We start from the raw sequence: 21,664 nt of genomic DNA, 5'->3' as shown, positions 1-21,664 counted from the left end.
CCGAGCTACACCTATATCCTACAAATCGGTGGTTGATCTCAAATGATCCGGTATGGTGAGTACATGTTGCTCCGAATGTGACACCTGTCGTGTTTTACATGTAATTACAACACGGTTAAAAGTAAAACTCAGGAGCTCACATTTAAGAACAGTTTAAGCTTTTTTAAAGAACGTGATAAAATTGATTAACCATGCAACATTCTCTATGTATCTACACGTCCGATGTCATGAGCCTGTATTGTTTTCTTCTTTGTTCATAAAAAGTAAAATCACCAAACGACTTAACTCCGAGGAAAATTCATTCGGAAAGTCCCTTATCACACGACAAAATTAAATGACAAAAAGCTTCAAACGAATGGACAACAACTGTCATATTCCTAACTTGGTACAGGCATAGTCGAATTTAGAATATGGTGGATTGAACCTAGTTTAATATCGCTATAACCTCTCACGTGTAAGACCGTCGCATCAAACACATTTTTTTTATTTTTTTTTTATCTATAACATGTACAATGTATAATATACAACAGTACAGTTATCAAACAGTAAGTTCATATATATAAAAATATAATATAATACAACTCATCAGAAAATGTATAGAACTTGAAAATAACCTTTTGTTGGGATTTTATAATGATATCTAATTAAAAAGGATAAACAAAAAAAAAATGTAAAGAATTAATAAATAAAAGAATTAAAAGATAATTAAGAAAAAAAAAGAAAAAAAAATTAAGAAAAAAAAAATATGTTTGATGTCTGTTAATTTTGTATAGTTTCTAATCAATCAAATCATCTTGTAAAGCCTCTTAATAAGGGAACCAAACTTGATTAAACTTGTCAACATATTCTTTTTTAAATATCTTCTTCTCCAAAATATAATGATGCTTTATTTATCAATCAATGCTGTTAAACTTAATTCTCCTTTAAAATATCTTCTTTTATATATATATTGTTTAATCCAGAGCAAAATATTGTTTGGAGGGTCACCTTTGTACATTCGTGATTAATTTCCCCCAAAAAATGTATCCTGTGCAAAGAGTATACTAATACCATTCTGGAGAAACCACATTTCAGTTTGCTCAATAAATCATTGTACATAATAAAAGTCTTACAGTATATGTTTAATTGATTCAAGTTCAGTCTAACAAAAAGTACAATATGTGTTTTGCACTATCCCAATTTTGTTTAAAAAACGTTTTTTGTTGCCAGAATTTTATGATTAATTCTATACTGAAGCCATTGTAGCTTAGTATTTTTTGAAATAGCAAATGGAAGTTGACACATTTTTTTCCAGTTTTGATTTTCTAAAACTGAAATTGTTTCCCATCTTTTTACTCATGTAGGAACAGTGTTGTTTTTGTTAAGCACCAGATACATATCTTTTGATTCCTTTTTGCTTTTGAGAATGGTCTTTATAACTAATGGTATGAAAGGAGATACTTATTTATAATCTCCCCTATTAATTTTTTTGGAAGTCTTAGTTAGCATAAACATTATGCTATTATATTTCATGATGTCTAAATTCATCTGAAAACACTCCTGAAATTGATAAAAAAATTAGTAAGGTACCATATTCCCCAACAATATCATTAACATGTATAATACCCTATGCCAGTCTTTGAAAAAAAACACTGGTTTGTTGTCAATTTGGAATATGTCATTCATCCAAATGGACTGGAAAGAAAATATTCCTAGTCGTACAAATTCATTTCTTTTTCAATTACCATTTGCCAAGCACCCAGTATCTTTCCAAAATATATTCTTAATACTTTGCTGTAGTTGCTTTACATATCTATTACCACAGCTAAATAATCTATCTTTATCAACATATGACAAAAATATATTTCGCCATTTACAATCGTTTTTAAAAATTCTTCCTATCCAAGTACATTTCAAAGCATTTATAAAAGCATGTAAATTAATGATTTTTAGGCCTTCAGCACAACAACCTTTGTGTATTACATCTTTTTTCACTCTATGAACTGGTGAGTTTTTAAATAAACTTATACATAAGTTCATTTATCTGTTTAATACTATCTCCACTTGGATTAGGTACATGTTTAGTAACAATATTAAAAGATTTAAAATTGTCAACAAAAGTGTCTTTACAACAGTAATTCGACCAATAACAGTAATGTTACGTCTAGACAATTGTTTGACTAGTCTTTTTATTTTTACAATATCTTCATCATAATTGATTTTGCCTAGTTTGTCTAAATCAACATCAAAATGAACACCCACTAATTAAAAAGATGTGCTTCCTCAAGTAAGCTTTTGATTTGTACAAAGTGTTTCTGTGCTGTAATTTTTACTTCCAATCCAAATTACATGAGTTTTGGAAAAATTTATATTCAAACCAGAAATTTTAGCAAACAAATCTAGTTCCAATAATGCATCATTTAAGAATTCTTCACTACCATATATAGGTAGTGATGTATCGTCAGCAAACTGCGAGAGTTTGTTTTTAACATGAAGAACTTTGATGCCATTTATATTTTTGTTATTTCTTATTTTTAACGCTAAAATTTCTGCACAAAAAAGGAAAAGATAAGGCGATAAGGCCCTTGTCTACAACCCCGTTCAACAGTGAAAAAGTCTGAAAGATTTCCTCCCTAAATAAATGCTGAATTAATGATTTGATAGAGCACTTTCACCCAATTTATAATAGAATCGCCAAAATTTAAAAAAATCAATACATTAAGAAATTCCCATGAAATGGACATAAAGGCTTTTTTCAAAATCTATCAACAATAAAAGGCCTGGTACATCATTATCTTCAGTATATTCCATGATATAATAGATCATCTTAGATTTTCCCTAAAATATCTTCCACGCAAAAAACCTGTCTGATCAGTATCAATAAGTGTAGTCAACACTGTTCTAAATCTTCTTGCTATAACCCCAGAGCCAATTTTATATACAGTATTAATAACAGAAAGTTCCCCTTTATCGTAACTTGCATTCAAGGCTCTTAAAACAAAAAATAATTATATCGATAATAATGCGTGAACAAAACAGACAGACCCAATAGGTAAAAATGTCACAAATAAAGGTAAAACGTATAATTCGGTAGGTCACACTCCGGAAAAAGGAACATGACTGTTTCTTAATGTTAAAATAACAAAATTACGGAACTCAAACCTAAAATCTACACATATCAGTCAGTTTTCTGCAATTATTTCGTTCTTACGTTAGCAGCGATTAAATCAGTTCCGTCCGTTGTATACACATAAAACCACTTTGTGTTTTACAGGGAAAAAGGTCAAGCGAACTAGCCATAACAATTGAAATGAGACAGTTATTAAAGGTAATGTATGAATTGTACATACTTTTTACTGGTATTTTCAATTCATTTTGTAATAACGATACAAGTTAGTAACAAATGTATGTTTATGAATGAATGCATATTCTTGTAATACAGTTGTTTAGTATGTTAACTTATAAAAAAGGCAAAGCTTTAATAAAAGACGCATACATATACTATTTCTTTTCTTTGGCAGGATTATGAATCACGCCTTCCTGGTAAGTACTTTGAACCTATATTTTGTTATTAACTGATTTATCTCGAATAAGGAACAATCATTTATTATTTTTTTGTATGTGTTTGACAATAGATAATTTGTCAAAACTTTTAGGAATTGTTAGTCCTTAATGCACGTTAACTCCGTACTTAATTATATTATTCTTCACTTTTTTTATTTGAGCGTAAGGATGAGTCGTTTGTAAACGAAACGTGCATCTGGCAGAAATGTAAACAAAATCAATTCTGACATCTACGATGATATTTTTGTTATATAAAAGTTTGAATGTTGAGGTTTTTTTCCAATGGATGATGAGTCATTTGTGTTGTGGTCATTTTAATGTTTTTAGAATCGAGCGTCAATCATGAACTTCACAAATATTGTACGTCTGACGTAATTGTTTTCTTCTAAAATCATTTTATTTTCGATCATTTGGTCGATATCTATGATGATGGAAAAAAGTAAAATCACAAAATTACTGAACTTAGAGGAAGATCAATTGGGAAAGTCCATAATCACATGGCAAAATCAAATAACAAAACGCATTAAAAACGAATGGACAAGAACTGGAAGTTTCCTCCGGAGAGTATAATCAGCGCAGTTATCAGCACTGTCTATGTTCTCAGCTAGTGAAAGTAAATGATCATCTTGTCAAGTAGTGGTTGTATTGTAAAAGTCTTCTGCAGAATGAACTTAGTATTTACATTGTCATAATTATATATAAAACACTAGGGATTTGCACTTCAGTAATACATTACCGTTGCTGTAACACCTCACGAAATGTAAAGCCCTCAATGTCCTTAAAAATACATAAATACCATCGTTCACAAGGTTGGAATTGTGTTAAGGATAAAAAAGGACGAGAACATATCAATTAATGCAACATGTAGGTTAAATGTCCATCATTACCGGACAGAACAAAGAAATAACGGGTGACGTATACGGTGCAGGAAATGCTTACCCTTCCGGAGCACCTAATTTCACTCCGGGTTTTTAGGGGAGTTCGTGTTGTTCCTTAATTGTATTTATAACTGTTGATGTAAATGTCCTTTGGTTTTTGTGAGTCTTTGTTTACTCCTTTGTTTTGATTGTTTATGTCTTGAGGGTTGTTGGTATTATTTGGGACGTCAGGATAGGGACTTTATTGTTTGCGGGAAAATATGAGTTACCTTATCGGGACTTGGGAATTGAATATAAATATTTTCGACATTTTGTGACAACAATCTTTCTACTTCCGCATCCATTTACAAATGAAGGAAGTTTTTTTGACAGCCAGTAGCAAAGGAGGGTATATTTGATAGAGGAACTTTTTGATTAGCAACACTCTTCCTCCAGGCCATACCTACACTTGATGCAAGGGTTTTTAATGTTATTGAGATCAGGGCAGTCTCTTTACACGAGGTATTGGATTTAACGTCCACATTTTGACCAGAACCAACTTTAATCGATACTTTTGCTTGCCATGAATAACAAGAAGAATTCTAGAAGTTAACCAACATGTTCTCAAACATTGAGAACGTACTATAACCTTTGGTGTAATTCATGTTTATCTGTACGCTTTTTGTCTTGAAGTTAACTTAAATTCTGCACAGCTAATTGGATGCTCCAAATTGATAAGGATTTTTTAAGCCAATCAAAAAGGGCCTTATTAAAAATATTTTTAATTTCAAGTCAACGTGAAAGTTTTAACACCAGCTGAAATAGTAAAAGAAATATTTAAAAAGTATACTCAACGAAAGAGCAATAATCAATGCTAATAATAATCAACATTATGTATTTTCGAATCCCGTTTGAAAAATGGTGGACACCGTTTGTCGACTTAGTTTTAAATTGATAGTATGTGTATATTAAAAAAGAAAACCACAACTCCGAAGACAATTTAAAACGGAAAGTCCCTAATCAAATGTCAAAATCAAATAATAAAACATACACATCAGACGAATAGACAACAACTGTCATATTCCTGACTTGGTACAGGAATTTTCAAATGAAGAAAATAGTGGATTGAACCTGGTTTTATAGCACTAAACCTCTCACGTGTAGTGTATTACAGATAAAAAGTAAAAACACAAAAATACTAAACTCCGAGGAAAATTAAAAAAGGAAAATCCAAAATGAAAAGGCAAAATCACAAGTCCTAACACATCAAACGATTGGATAACAACTGTCATATTCCTGACTTGGTACAGGCATTTTCTAATGTAGAAAATGGTGGATTGAACCTGGTTTTATAGCTAGCTAAACCTCTGACTTGTATGACAGTCGCATCAAAATCCATTACATTGTCAACGATGCATGAACAAAACAAACATACTCCAAGAGTAAAAATGTCTTGAATTGTCCATCAGCTTGAGCATTTTGTTTCGTATGTCTTTGTGTTTAGCAACATTTCGAGAATTTTGACGAGATCGGGAGACTCGACTCATTCAGAGTTGGCTGTTTTTTTTTATAGTTGACCCGAATGGGCGTTCTTATAAAAAAAACGTTTTGTACCACTTTAGCACCTTGACATGTTTTGAAATTAAGTGATTTTATAGTGACACGTTTAGGGAGATGGACATGTTTCCAATATATGTAAAACGCAGGAAAGAAGAACAAACGTACAAACAAATATTACCAAGAACAACGCATTCGGTATAATGGTTAACTAATGATAAACGATAAACCGTCGTACTTCACGTATCAGTAGAATTTGAATATTACATTGATTAGTCGAATTTTCAGGTCTTCCAATTGAAGTGAAAAAATTGGATAAAAATTCAGCCCACATTTTTTCAAGTTTATTGGTCGAAGAAAGTTATCTTCATTTTGAGTCAAGAGTAATGTTAGCTGGAGAACAAGGTACAGGGAAGACAACTATTGCCAGACATCTTGTCGGTAAACAACCAACTAGATTCAGAAAGTCAACTGATGGAATAGAATTATACAATGGCCTTTCCTACTTTGATCGTGAAACGAAGGAATGGCTTGGAGGACAGCAAGGTAAGACCTAGATAACCCAAAAGCCATTAATTCGGTGCTGGGTAGGCAGTACTAATTTGTCTTGTTAAAAATTACGGCGACGGCACGAGCGACGTTAGAACTCACAACCTCAGTGTTGACAGATCATTTATTACAGTAGTTAATACTTATACAACTCGGCCACCGATGCCCCTTAAGTTTTAAGAAGATCTGTATGGTATATTATCAGTCATTTGAGTCTTAGATATGATTCAAATATAACTTTACCTTGTTCATCTGGTAGACAATGCTTACAATGTTAACTTGCTTTATGATGGATCAAAATAAATGAAAACAGCAAAGTTTATATTTTCATTTTCATTTTATTTAATTTTGTTTAAAAGATTTCAATTAACTATATCAATTTGTTTAAAGCAGTTCTGTTTTTATGACGAAAGAAATGTGATTATTCAGTTGCAATAAATACTCTCACCCATGATATATCAATGCTTTTGATTTCTTTTTAAGTGTTGCAGAACTGCAGTATTTAGATACGTATACGTATGAAAGTATTCATTTACGTGCGAGACAGTTAAAATGAGTATCTTTTTTCTGACCGGGTGACTCTATCAACTTATAAATTAGATCAAAAAAGGGTATCATGTCATGTGTGCTTTGCTTTTTTTCTCAATATGCCTAACTAATGTAAAAAACATTGGAATACTGAAGATTGATTTAACAGACATTAATGAAAACAACATATAACTTCGAGATTCGAGAGTAAAGTCAAGCATACCTGTTATAGTCAAAGCGTGTTCGGGTAGATTTAATACAGAAATATCATAACGCTTTAAAATCCATTATTTTCATATTTTAAAGCCATATTTTTAAATATTGACATAAACATTTCCTATTAAGAGAAAGCAAAAGATATGGGTCAAGTGAAATATCTTTTGTGATGAGTCATCATAACAAGGTAGGCCTGTTTGATTATAGATTTGGTTCAATTGTTGAACGTCCTGTTCTTAACGAATTCTATTTTATATGACCAATTATTGGAAAAAAAACATGTTTGACTTACAAATCATCTTTTCATGTGGGACGTTCATTCCTTCATCCTTGTTTAAGAAGAAATTATCTTTTAAACTACAATACATTGTAGTATTCAAAGTATCTATTCACCTTGAACTTCTGAAAATTCCCTGTCTGCCCTATTACGAAATATCTTCATAATATTTTTTTCAGAAAAGCTGTCTTTTATTAAACTTTAAAAGCATTGCCCAGACAAACAATTTGACATTTAATTGATGTATTACAAAAACATTCACATATCTTGAAGAAAGAACCAATTGCCTTTTCAAATATTACTTTCACGAAATACATTTAGCGTTTATTTTTATTTACTTAGGGTGGGGGGCTAGGCACGAAATTAAATAAGGGCAATATAAACTGAAAAAAAGCAGGGCCGATATGAGTGAAAATGGATTAGGTGACAGGAAAAGACTTTTGAGTAAGAACAGGAGTAAAAGTCACTTTTCCAAAAACGGCATCATAAAAGTTTACGTAAAAGAATTCAGGATAAATTAAATAAAAAGGCAGAACTGATTAGAGTAGAAAAAAGAAAGGACAGACATTGTTCTGTAAAAGCATTTGCATCTCTGCCAAGGTAACAGTATTTAAAAAACATTTCCTATCATTGCTATCAATCTTATGTTATGAAACTCACTCAGGTACACATTTTCTAAAAATGTTTGGGTCGCCTGTTTGGTTTATGAAATGTTTAAAACAGTAATAAAAAGATATAATATCGCTTCAAATTTCAGTATTTATATTTTTAAAATCATTGTGTTTACATCAACAGTTAGATTGTATAATTCATGAAAACTAAAATACATGGGTAAAATATAGTTTTAACTATACGTCATCATAACAGGTTAGGTGTGTTTGAATGTAAAACAAACACAGTGTTGCATTTTACTTAATTTGAACAATTATTAGAATAAGATTATTGCATACTAATTATATTAATCATGAATGTGACCTTTAAGATAGAGGTACCCCTTTTTACGCTAAAAAACTTGCATACGTTAAAAAAAACCTCTCTGATAGATATTTTCAGTATTTTTATTACATGTACCTCCAGGCTGTGAAATTTTCTTGCTTACCAATTTGTGAGAATAAAAAGTTTTGTTAAAATTGCAAACTTTAAAATGAGATATTTGACAAAACATTAAACAAACAAAATTAAGCGAGATTTACTGAATTTTAAATGTCCGTTAATAAATGCACATATATAACGGTACTTTCTTCTGACTTCATTGCTAGCGCTTTTTAAAAGCTGTTAAAAAAAGGAGCAAATTCGTTTTGCTCTTCTTATCATTGAGAGCGTTAAATGTGACCTTCCTCAAACACCATTCCTATGTTATGTTGTCTGTATTTTTATATTTATTAAGATATTACCCTCCCTTTAAAACGATTGATTTAACATTCCCCTTAGTAACACTCACTTCAGATATTGATGTATATGTCAAATACGTCTCGGGAATAACCCATTTTACTCAGTATTCGATGTACAGCATTTGATTGGTTTAGCTCTACGTGTGTTGATTTAGAGAAACTTTTCTGGAATATTTGGTTATATTTTTAAATCTCTATGGAGTGGTTTGGTTTATGTTTCATTTGATATTTTTGTTATGTACAGAAATAGAAATTAAACTTTACAAAAAAATGAGAGAAACATTAGTATCTACATGTTAGATCCTATTAGACAACGTTGAACTCAAACACGCCTTATCCAAAAGTGCAAAAAATTACACACTCGATTTAAAATACACGAGGTGTTATTCTTATGGGTACGTCGGAGGAACATTCCATGTTTTATATTGTTATTTCATTGGCTGCTAGATACGTACAGAAGCTTCTTATGACAGTCCATTGTATTTGTTGTGCTCATCAAGTGGACCTAGATCGATCTCAACTACTTTTTTTCATCTTTGTGGTTAAGGTTCATCTGAAGGAATTGAAAAATGTGGCCGTTAATCAAAAAAAAATATTCTGAGTACAGAGAAATGTATGCACCTTTAAACGTTTTAAGGCATGCCTGAACTTAGGTATCTAACAGTTATATCAAGTCTATGTTTAAGAAAATTGATGACTTACCTGGATTTTCACGTGCATTTTTTTCCAGTCTGCAAAATATAGCAAAATAAACAAACACATGCTTTTCATTTAATACGGTCCATTCAGTTACATAGTTTAAATCACCTGTTGTTTACAGGTGTCTTTTGTTTATCTTTTGACCCTTTAAATCAATACTACTCACATCATCGATATTATGAGGGCAGCTTCACAAAAAAGTCTAGCTATGCATTAAAACTTTCACAGGCGCACCGGTTTGTTTATGCTCAGAGTAGAATCTATGGTGTAAATACGACCACTAAGCCAAAAGGTTATGATTAACCTTAATCTATACAGAAACTTTTTCAATTTTTATTTCAAATATCGAGGAAGTGATATATACTCTTTTTTATTCAGATTTTAACATGATTACTATAATATCTTTTTAATGAACATTAATCATGGACTGAAAATCTTAATTTATGATTTGTCGATTACAGTGGTCATTTATTTTCGGTAGACAGACGATATATATGTACAAATATGAGAAATACCATCAGTGAAAATAACAACCTCGGTGTATTTTATATAAACATTCACCATATTCTTTAAATTTGAGGGAGCTGCCATGTGATGTTTATGGGGGCTATGATGAAAAAATGTGTTCCACATTTGGTTTTAGTTTTAATCGCTGTTCTCCCTTTTTTGATTTTCCCTCTATTAGGTCGTGGCTTTTGTCAAATAGTTAATAATTTTCACTTACATGTATATATTGTTAGCATGCCTTTTTTCTTTGCTGAGTTGCATGTTTGTTACTCAATACTCATGACCTGTCTTTTATCAAATTGCATCTAAGCTAACAAACCCTTCCCCCCTAAAAATCAATGGAAGCTCCCGAACTCAAAACTCAATAAGCAACTATCACACAAAAACTGGAGCTATACTAGACAAAGTACAATTCCGATTAACATCGATTTAGGAATGTCCCTATGGTTTCTTCCTTCTTCCGCCTCTTGTGTAAAAGGGATTGTTAATGTTCTTTCCAATTCATAATGTTTATGATCCACTTGTATTCGATCAATCTTCAAAATAAGCAATACAAAATCCCGATTTTCATATATGACACATGTTGTTGAATTTGATATAATGTTTTTATTTGATTGTCATACGAACTATGATTTTTTTTTCAAGGAGATTTTGTCTATTAATAATGAAGTTATACATTTATTTAATTTAATTATGTCTGTTTCGTGAATGCATTCTTAACAATTTTACAACAACAGTCAATCGTTTTTTATCAGAAAAATACAAATGGAATACCCTTGATTATGATGATCTTCATTCATATTTAATGTATGCTGTTTAGAATTAGGAATAAACATTGGACCAGTTTTAAGTCAACTCGTTTTCTCAATGATAGTTTATTTACCTTGTCATACTAAAGATCCCATACCGGACGAACAAAAATTAAATAAGCACTATAGTTTAAAAAGCTGACTTTTGATATTTCATTTTAGAAGATATAGAATTCAAATGGACTATTAATGATTTTTTTATACATCGCTTTAATCGTGAAAAAAGTTCGATGATACACATTAAAATGGTTACTACACTTATCAAGTGACACGTATTATTTTTACATAACTTCACCCCTTCATTTAAGGACTTTTGTTTGAAAAAATCGTGTTTTTTTACGCATACATGTACTACTCATTTTAGCATATTCACAAATACTATAAATAAATTCCGTAATATACGGATACGTCCTCGATACGTGAGTTCTGCGACAGCTCTATTCAACACTATCTGATTAATAACAAATGAATTACTTATGTTTTACAATTGAAGCAATCGACGATATGGTCCTGATTTCATTGTTTTCTTATGATGTATCTCAATAAATTTAAATGAGGTTGGCCATGTGGTTTTAAATTTTGAGAGCCACTGTTGAGTTTGTATAGACGAGATATCCGTCTTGTGTATTCATTATTATACCACCTTCTAGGAATATGATTGGTTAAAAGCGTCTGAAATTATCTGGTTAAATTAATGATTACATTTGCAAAGATCTTTTAATATATAATATAATAACTTCACACTTCATATATTTAATAAACCACAAACGTTCTCTATATATACATGAACATTGTGTCACTGGTTATTACCCATTACACATGGCATCTTTTAATACAGCTTTATAAATAATTTGCTGTAAACAAATAAATACAACACGTTTAATAATTGCTTGCGTCCGAAGCGTTTTTTCTGGATTTACCTTCATCAGGAAAGCTCAAGCCAAACATTTAAAATCCGAGATAGATGAGTAACTAAAATCGTTGAACAGCTTTATGTCAAAAATACCTAAAATAAATAGCCAAATTCATATCAAACCAACTTTGCCTGAGGGAGTTTAAACCTTAGTTTCATAATAATTTCAAAATTTGTTAACGGAAAATTTTAGTAAAGTTTGTTAAATCATGTCACTACCGAAGCACTGACTACTGAGCAGATGATACCCTCGGGGACTGATAATCCACCAGCACAGGTATTGACACAGTGATGTAAAAAAAAATGATACCAACACGTTTAATAATTTCTTGCGTCCGAAGCGCTTTTCTGGATTTACTTTCATCAGGAACGCTCAAAGCCATACATTTGAAATCCGAAGTTATCCTCTTTCATATTTTCCAGACTTTCATGTATTACAGTGTGCAGTTTATGGAAGTTAAAATCAGGTTGAAATAAAGTTACAGTTAAAAACTGTTAAAATTTCAATATAATTGTTTACCAAATTGTTATCAAAATATAAGTCCTAAAAATCACTGCATTTTATTTGTCCAGTCCAAATACATACCAACATTTGTTTATTTTGTACAACGTATTTGTCCAACTTTTAATTTAGTTTGTGCTAATAAAATACATTTCCACATGATGCACATGTCTGATTTATATTTCATCATATATATTCCCCTACAGCTATACCCAATTGGTAATTGCAATAAAAACAAACCATAATTCGTCTTTCACCTTTCAATTTAAAGTTTAAAATCACAATATTGACGACATAATATATTTCAGGGTTTATAAAAAAAAGTGTTACTTAAATGTAAGAGTTATTATCCAATATATATGTACGTCTTTAAATTGTGATTATATGTACAATATATTTTATCAATTGCAAGGACATGGATATATAATTGTATCACATGTCTCTCCTTAGGCTAATGATGACTTTTCAATACTACAACACTTTATTTTACAGAAGCTAAATAATCAATTAACAAGTTTAAAATAAACAAAAACATTTTAACATGTAAGAAAATATCTAAATATGAATAACAAATAAACTCATCATAGATAACAAGATAAAGTGTTGAATGTTTGTTTTGTAAAAAATAGTACTTTAATATTGGAATTTGCCAAAACATCTAATCAATAGTTTTAGTTTAGTTCTTATATAGATTTTTCCCTGGAAGAAATCACAGTTTGCAGATCCCTTTCACGAGCAAACACAACAACTCAAAAGCAAAATGTTCCTTCAGCAGATACTACACCAACCAGTCCAAATATATCAGATGTTACAGAGGAGGCATCAATGTCCGCCAACGAAGAATGGCTGAAGCATAAATCGAATGAATCAAAATCGTGCGTTGCAACGTTACCCACTGAATGCTTCATGACAGAAGCTGTAATAGCCAAACAACTGCCCGAACCTCAGTTTCAAACCGTACCTGGTTGTGCTAATAGTTTGGCAATGGAAAAGAAACTACCAGGTCATGTTGCAGTACAGAAATCAGAAAGAGTAGACAACGATGACATATATGAGTCAAATGAACAAGGCGTACTCTGTAGTTTAGAAAGGCAATCAGTTATATCTGAATTTGATGGGGAAAGTTCAGACACAAGGAACGAACTAGTCGTCCTAGATTATAAAACTGAAAACCAAACTTCGGATTTGACAAAATACAGACAAATACATGAACCTTCGTTTGATGAATACAAACCAATGGAAGATTCTCTTGGAGCTTCTCTGAAGTCAGGTTTCGCTAGTGATTTGCATATTGAAACTGTTACTAAACCTGGAATTATAGCAAATCTGAAACGTGTGTTTGGCATTACCAAACAAGTCAAAGAAGTTAAAGTGTCAATCACAAAGAAAAGCTTCTTAGAGAAGTCTTCTAAAGTTGGAAAAAAGAAGCTACACAACAGAAAGATAGCACCTATAATTATATGGGATTTTGGAGGGCAGGATGTTTTCTATTCAACACATCAGTCATTTTTAACGTACAGAGCTATTTACATAATTGTATTGGATGGAAGTAGAAAACTTGATGATCCATGTCTGTATGAACAATACCTCCCAGGAAAAAGTGGACCTAAAACCTCAAGAGGTTAGCTTTTAAGACCGTGTTACGAAACAATTTTAACCTATATTTATTTTTTTTTTAAATGTTTAAAAAAGGCCTTATTAAATTAAACATCAACACAATTTGGCAATTATTGTTGAGATTAGCAATCAAGTAATTTTTAATATCACCAAATCAAAGTACGTCACCTCCAATTGCATAGAAGAAGGAGTAGGTGAAAAAAATATGCTCTTGATAATGACATTTCATTGCAGTAAGATCATTCTGGGTCATAAACAAACATCTTGGGAAATTCAACGCACCATTATTTTGTTTTATTTGTAGTTTCTATAAAATATGTTGCCAATTTGAGGTAACATGGTTACTTAAGCTTCTATACAAATAAAAAAGAGAAAATGTGTAATGACATGATATGTCTGTCTGTAGTACTGGACGGGATATGAAACAATACCTGAAAATGTTTAATTTCTGTCAATATGAAAACCATAAAGAAATGTCTTTAGAATCGGTATTTTAATAGCACAAATGGAAGAACGCACATCGATGATTTAGGAACTGTTTTCTGTAATTCAATAATTTGTTTAATTTGATAATAATTGCAATCTTGAAAATTGTACAAACAAATGCCGGCTCTTTCCTGTTACCACAATGCATCAATTTAAAATAGTTTCTAATGGGAATAAATGATAAGTTAAAGATACTATATCTAGTAATCCTAATTTATTTTTTTCAAATGCCAATTATTTATTTGAGCATTTTCATTACAGAAGGTTAAGCAATATACTAAAATGTAGTCCGATATGTCGGTAACATGAAAGCATGTTGTGTAACAGGACAGGTAATAGGACAGAGTTGGTAACATGAAGGAATTATTTTTTTAAACAATTGCCTTATGTAGTTAAATACAACCTTTCAAATTGATCACATTTGGAATATAACAGCAAGTAATGTCATTTATTTTTTAAACTGTATTTGCAAGACGAAAAATCTGCCTAGTTAATGAACAATTCTCAAGTAAAAAATACCTGTCTTTTAAATCAATATAGTGCATTATGTTGAGTTTTTTTTAATATGATGATCATATTTTATATTAAATAAAATGGTTGGCGTATAGTAGATTAACTTTGTACTTCATCAGTGAAATTGTCTTAAACTTCCGTCCTGTTGCTGAGTAAGGCTATGCTGTTACTTTTTATCAGGTCACATGACAGAACGAAACAGAAAGGAAATACACAGTACTTTTTATCATTATATTCAAGTTGTGTAGAAGTTTACTTCCATTTACATATCGATTTAATAAGATTCTATAAAACACTTTTACTGTTATAGTGCTGACAATAAAATATTCTCATAAGGAACATCAAAAGGCTTTAACAGGAGAGAACAACACAACTTTTCTTCTCTTAATTCTGATCTCAGAGGAGTTCGGATTTTTCTAAATGGCTGCCTTTCACCTATACATATGGAGTCATACATTCAGGAAATTATCTTCTCATTGCATTACAAGAAATCAATTGCTGTTCTTTCAAACGTATCCACAGGTGAAAAAAAGTATTGACCAGAGGAAAAGTACCCCTTGTGACAAATTTACAAGACCTTTAAAAATGCAAAATGTTATAACTTCAGTTAGTTATGATAAAATCAGACCAGTAAGGGGCAAGTTTTCTATATTATATGTCATATTTGTGAAAATCGTAAGCCTGTCTACTTAACTAAGATATTCTATGATTTCGTTGTAGAAAACAACACCAGACAACATGATGTTGGGGGATGGAAGGCTTAGGGGCAGTTAAACATTAAAATTATAATACTTTTTTTTTAAGAAATATAAGAAATAGTGTTTAATTGGTAATAGTTGGTGCATTATATACTCCAGTCAATACTGAAACTTACAATTTTCCAAAAAGATGCCTGAATAATAAAATAATAGCTGGTGAAAAATGGAATATGAAAGTTAGACTTATTCAGATATTGTCTCTTATAACATTTATCTTGCAAGCATTTCTGTATTTTAACGAAGGACAAAAGTCTGCATATTTTTTTTTCAAAAGTACAAATTCAACAAAAACTAATAGGGGAAAATCAATGGTGGTATTACAACAATAGTATTAACAGTATATTTCTGAGAACGTAGACATTCAAATGACTAACATACTTTTCCTTTTGTGTATTTTGAGCTTTATTTTTTTCAAACATTACAGATTATCTCCAATTCTGGATTAACACCATTGTAACATACTGTAAAGGAAGTATCCAGGGATTTCCAAAAATTCTGGTTGTTTTAACGCACAAAGATCAGGTGAACGCTGTAAGTATGGTGTAGTAGATTCTTAACGAATGAAACGATGGACTCTCTGAACTTTTAATATCTCATATATTGACTTACATCTAGAAATTGACAATGAGGGTCGGTTGAAAACAAAACTTTAAGACAAAAGGGATGATTTCAGCTTTCCAATTATGAACTTTTCATTTCTAAGTAGCAACGTTCCAGCAGCACCTGCATACGGGGTATATATCTCCCAATTGAAACGATATTCCCGTGCTTGCATTTCCTACCATGATTTCTTGATAGAGGGTTGCTGCTTACAAGGAAGTCATTAAACCAAGAGTTCCAAATGGTGAAGTTGAAATCATGCCTTCGTATTTTTACGGACGCCATCACGATTTGGTTGACCATTATGGAATAACCATTTGGCCTTTTTAATTTTTGTGGATTCGAGCGTCCCTGATGAGTCTTTTGTAGACAAAACGCGCGTCTAGCGTATATTAGTAATTTAGTCCTGGTATCTACGATGAGCTTATTCACACATGATATCGGATATGTACCTTACGTCGTAACTACAATCCCCTTTCCTTTCATGCATGTGACCTACCGGATAAGACTATTTACCGGATTTGTAATAACATGAGCAAAACGACGGGTGTCACATGTGGAGCAGGATCTGCTTTCCCTTCCAGAGCACCTGAGATCACCTCTAGTTTTTGGTGGGGTTCGTGTTGCATATTCTTTAGTTTTCTATGTTGTGTCATGTGTACTATTGTTTGTCTGTTTGTCTTTTTCATTTTTAGCCATGGCGTTGTCAGTTTTGATTTATGAGTTTCACTGTCACTCTGGTATCTTTCGTCCCTCCTTAATAATGTCTAATAATATATTGAAAATGAAAGAATACATAGACAATAACTGTTTAGTGTCTGTAAATGTCAGCTGTATGTATACGGGGCTAAGAAACAGATCTTATTAGAGATTCAGTGACCTATCACTCTGAATTCGAGTCAAGTACACATACAGATGATATTGAAAGCAACTAAACAGTTATTGTCATTATCTTGTAATTAATGTTAGCTGTAAAAGATAACTCGCATTTGTTGCTCAAAGTTAATAATTATTTATTTTAACGTAACAATCAATTTCCACAATAAAAACAATTAATAACCTAAAACAAAAGTGTACGATTGTTCTTACGTTTAAAGGCTTTAAGCTAAACGTGATATTACTTACACATGCTGTATTTTCATTGGCATATTATTGATTACATGAATACATTTAAGTTTAGATTGGCACCGTAGAAAATGGAGTTAATCCGGCTGGTAAAGTTGGTCAGTAAAATCGCTATACAGATATGCTAGAAAACAAACAAAACGTAAATCAATAGATATACGAAGATGTGGTATGAGTGCCAATGAGACAAGTAACAATTTATAAAAGGAAGCCATTAAAACGTAAATTAGTGTATAGCTAACATAAGGTCAAGCAATACGACATTTGAATGCGACTGCAATACACATTCTAATGTCATGGCGGTTCATACAACACTCAACAGCAATTAAAAAAACGACGTTCAGCAGTTGACGGGCATTTAAAGAGATATATGTATAGGAGATATACACAGGCTAGCAGGATACATATTTTTTTCATTATACTTATCGTACTGCATATTGTCAACGCAATGCTTTTTCATGTATGTGTCCTTTGAAAATAAATTATAATGTTTAAATAAAAAAAAAAACTTTGTTAACTCGATTGCAATAATGGATCTATTTAGTATGTACATCTTTCATGAATTGTTTTATAGGTGGGAAAAAACTAAATTGATGTGTTTTTTTAGAATGAAATTGAACAAAGACGACATGATATATTTGGAGAAATCTATAAGATGTTTCACAAAACGCCATTGATGCAACAATTGGTACTCGATGAAGAAATATTTGTAAACGCTAGAGACAAACATGACCCAGAAATGGCGAAGATTAAGGCCGCTATTATCAGGGAATCAGAGAGGCAACCAACATGGGGAGAACCCCTTCCAAAGTGCTTTATCCCGATAGAGTTAGAATTTACATCGTTGATTAGACGCAACATTTCTCTAATTACCCTAGATCATCTGAAGAAAATAAACTCATTGCAGCCTATTAGACCGTTGTCGGAAACTGAGTTGAAGGTATTTCTGAAATTTCAGCATTCAATTGGCAAGTTATTATACTTCGATGAACATAAATTGGACGACCGAATTATTCTGTCTCCCACTCTTCTCATCGAAGCATTTAAATCAATTGTTACAGATAGGCAATTTTGTGAAGGCGACAAGAAAAGAGAAGAAATATGGGATGCAATGAGCAAGACAGGGGTGGTATCAAAACAAGCAATAGAAAGCGTTTGGAAGGGAAAGAAATATGTAAAATTTTACCAAGACAAAGATTATCTATTAAATGTTATGACCCATCTGGATATATTGGTTGAACCGATGAGATACAATTCTAACCAAATGCGTATCCCTGCTGATTTTTACTATGTTGCTAGTATGGTACGAGCTAAAGATGATTCTGGATACCTGAAGTCAGCTGGCTTTACGCACAGGAGTATTGCCCTAGCTTTTCAAACATCATCATTTATGATACCTCCTGCATTATCCTTCAGATTTATAAGCTACTGCCTTTATGTCTGGGCAGTGAAAACATACGGGCAGTCCAACAAGGACATGTTGTTCCATAGGGCGGGAGTGTTCACCATTGATCCATGTTTGGATATGTATATTGCCTGTGAAGATGAGATAATCATTTCTCGTCTTGTTCATACCACTTCAAACACACTTATAGCGAGAGATGTAGCTTCCAGCATCTGTGAATGTCTAACATCAGCCTTAGAGAAAATAAGTGATATGTATATTAGAACTAGTAGCGATCAGACTCAAATCAATGATACATCTTTTGTGACAAGAATATGTTGTAACTCACCAGATAACCCATGCTTCCTGCAGGTTAACGATCTTACTGACACAGACCAAGTGTGGATATGTCCTTCGCATGGCATTGAACATAGCATACACACAATTATGTCATGGATTGCAGAAAAGGTAGTACATGTTATTCAAAGTTTCGATTAGTGTAAACTACAGGCAACACACTTATATAAATACACTCATAGTTCTATAAGACATTTAAATTTTACACCGACAAACTTGATTATTGTTGAGAATTATATAATATTAAACATTACACTCCGAGTGCAATTGTCTTGCCAGAGAAATAATGATATGTTTGTCAGCTAACCAAAAGGAAACAACAACCTAATGATAATGACGATGATCAATGTAAACACATTTGTTTGGCTGAAATGCTAGACATGGTTTTCTTCAAGTTTGACTTTATCTGGCATGCCTGTTAAATAGATACAAATTTAAAAATGAAAAGTTTAAATATGTTTTTCCCCGAAAACGAATTAAAGTACGGAAAGGATTAGTTCTTAATTTCAAACGGTCTATATACTGATATATGCTAATACAAAACAAAACAGCTTCCAATTGCTTTTGAGCATTTCCATATGCTCAAGTCAATGGGTGTTTCGGATAAGCAAGAATTCTGATATAAGAACTTTGGTAAGCGACCTTTTTATTTATAAAAACGAAGAACATGAATTCCCGAATTCTCACTATTAAGCTAAGGAATATAAGATCGACAATGTACATATCAACAGAAACTTATGTTATCCGAATTTGGATAAAATAGATAAAACCCATTACCTTGGATAAATAACTGCTCTTATCCGAATTCGGATAAGAGGCAATCTATACTTCTTATCCGAATTCGGATAAGAAGTATAGATTGCCTACCTCAAAGAGTTTAGTATGCAATGAGTATCCTTATGCAAAATGGGATAAGTATATCTATATCTAATATTAATTTGTCTTGGTTGTTATCCGAATTCGGATAAGAAGATAAAATGAATAATACATATGAGTACCAATCAAGATTTTTTTTCTTGAATTCAGATAAAAGTGATATATTTATATATCAATTAGCCATGTGATTAATTTTCTGAGGTAACGATTGATTGATTGTTTCTTGTTTAACGTTCAGTGGCAAATATTTCATGTATATGCACATGAAAAAGCGAATGTAAGTGAGGGAAGGGCAAATATTCGTTCTACAAACTGCTTCTTTCTTTTGTCATTAATTGTCAAAATCAAGCATAATAGAAACAAGAGAATAAGAAACACCGTCCGACCATATATATAATAGTTATTACATCTATGGTCCGACATACCATCAAAAGGAACCATGAGAACCTCGCCACGACGGTTGAGTATCATAAAACTTTCAGGTCAGACCGGGTACATTGAAATATAGGACATTTTGACGACAGATAATTCAAAGATGTTAAATGAAAATATACTAGTAAATCGACTAGTCTAATTTTTTTCATTATAATTCCATTCCAGGCGCATATTTACATAATATACGGCTTAAAAAATATATGAATCGAAGATTCACCTAGACAAATGTTAGGCACTCATAGTACATGTAGTACATTACTTTCACAAGTTACCACAAACAGAAATCGATCGTTACATTGATTTCCGTATAAAAACAATGACAGGATCCTCTTTAATAAGATTTGCCAAAAATCTGCATAGAATAACAATATCCTTTAAAAGTTTTATATTGTATTGTTCCTTCTCGTCTTCAATTCTTTTTAACTCATAAACAGAGTCCATAGATACACATTTGTCACCAAGAATGCACCAACTATGCAAAAAGAATCCGACATAAATTCTACTTGTTAACCTGACATAAATTGCCACCATTAATAGTGAATGAAAATATACTAATAAATCGACAAATCTATTGTTTATTAAAAGTTCATTCCAGGCGAATATTTATATAAGATACAGTTACAAAACATATGATACGAAGATTCACATAGAAAAATGTTAGGCACTCATGGTACATTACTTTCACAAATTACCACAAACGGATTTCGTTACACGTTAGGGACGACATCAAAAGTTCAATGAAGGATAAAAAACTTAATTCAAATAGTTTTTTCACTGACCCCCCTACCCCCCTATTAACTTAATTTGGGAAAAATTGATTGACCCATATGGATATATGTAAAAATCAATGTCGGATAACCAAATCTTGCAGCAGTTCAACCCCCCACCCCCAAACTTTTTGAATTAAGTTTTTTATCTTACATTGATCTTTTGATGTCGTCCCTTACATTCCCTATACAAAACAATGACCAATACGGTGTAAACAAAAAATAAAAGCACGCAAATTGTTCAATACTATGCAGAAAACACGCAACAGTGTCCTTTACTGTTCGGACAAATAACACAAAAATAAACACAAATGAATAATAATGTAGCACAACATTTCTATGAATCTATAATGGTTCTCCCAATATCTGCCAAAATCTGCATAGAATGACAATATCCT

General features: G+C 31.7%; 1 protein-coding gene across 1 annotated transcript in view; it reads left to right on the top strand.

The window, feature by feature from the left end:
* The first annotated feature begins 3,504 nt into the window (after positions 1 to 3,504).
* Positions 3,505 to 21,664, top strand: part of LOC139503376 (uncharacterized) — a 332,278-nt gene continuing 314,118 nt past the window's right edge. The window contains exons 1-5 of the mRNA XM_071293146.1: positions 3,505 to 3,522; positions 6,246 to 6,503; positions 13,040 to 13,969; positions 16,147 to 16,253; positions 18,055 to 19,299. Coding sequence (XP_071149247.1) covers positions 6,344 to 6,503; positions 13,040 to 13,969; positions 16,147 to 16,253; positions 18,055 to 19,299 — 2,442 coding nt within the window. The 5' untranslated portion in view covers positions 3,505 to 3,522; positions 6,246 to 6,343. The remainder of the gene's footprint in view (positions 3,523 to 6,245; positions 6,504 to 13,039; positions 13,970 to 16,146; positions 16,254 to 18,054; positions 19,300 to 21,664) is intronic.

The sequence above is a fragment of the Mytilus edulis genome, chromosome 14 (assembly GCF_963676685.1).
Source record: "Mytilus edulis chromosome 14, xbMytEdul2.2, whole genome shotgun sequence".
NCBI lineage: Eukaryota > Metazoa > Mollusca > Bivalvia > Mytilida > Mytilidae > Mytilus > Mytilus edulis.
The sequence above is the reverse complement of the archived record's forward strand: the minus strand, read 5'-3'. Positions and strand labels throughout refer to the sequence as shown.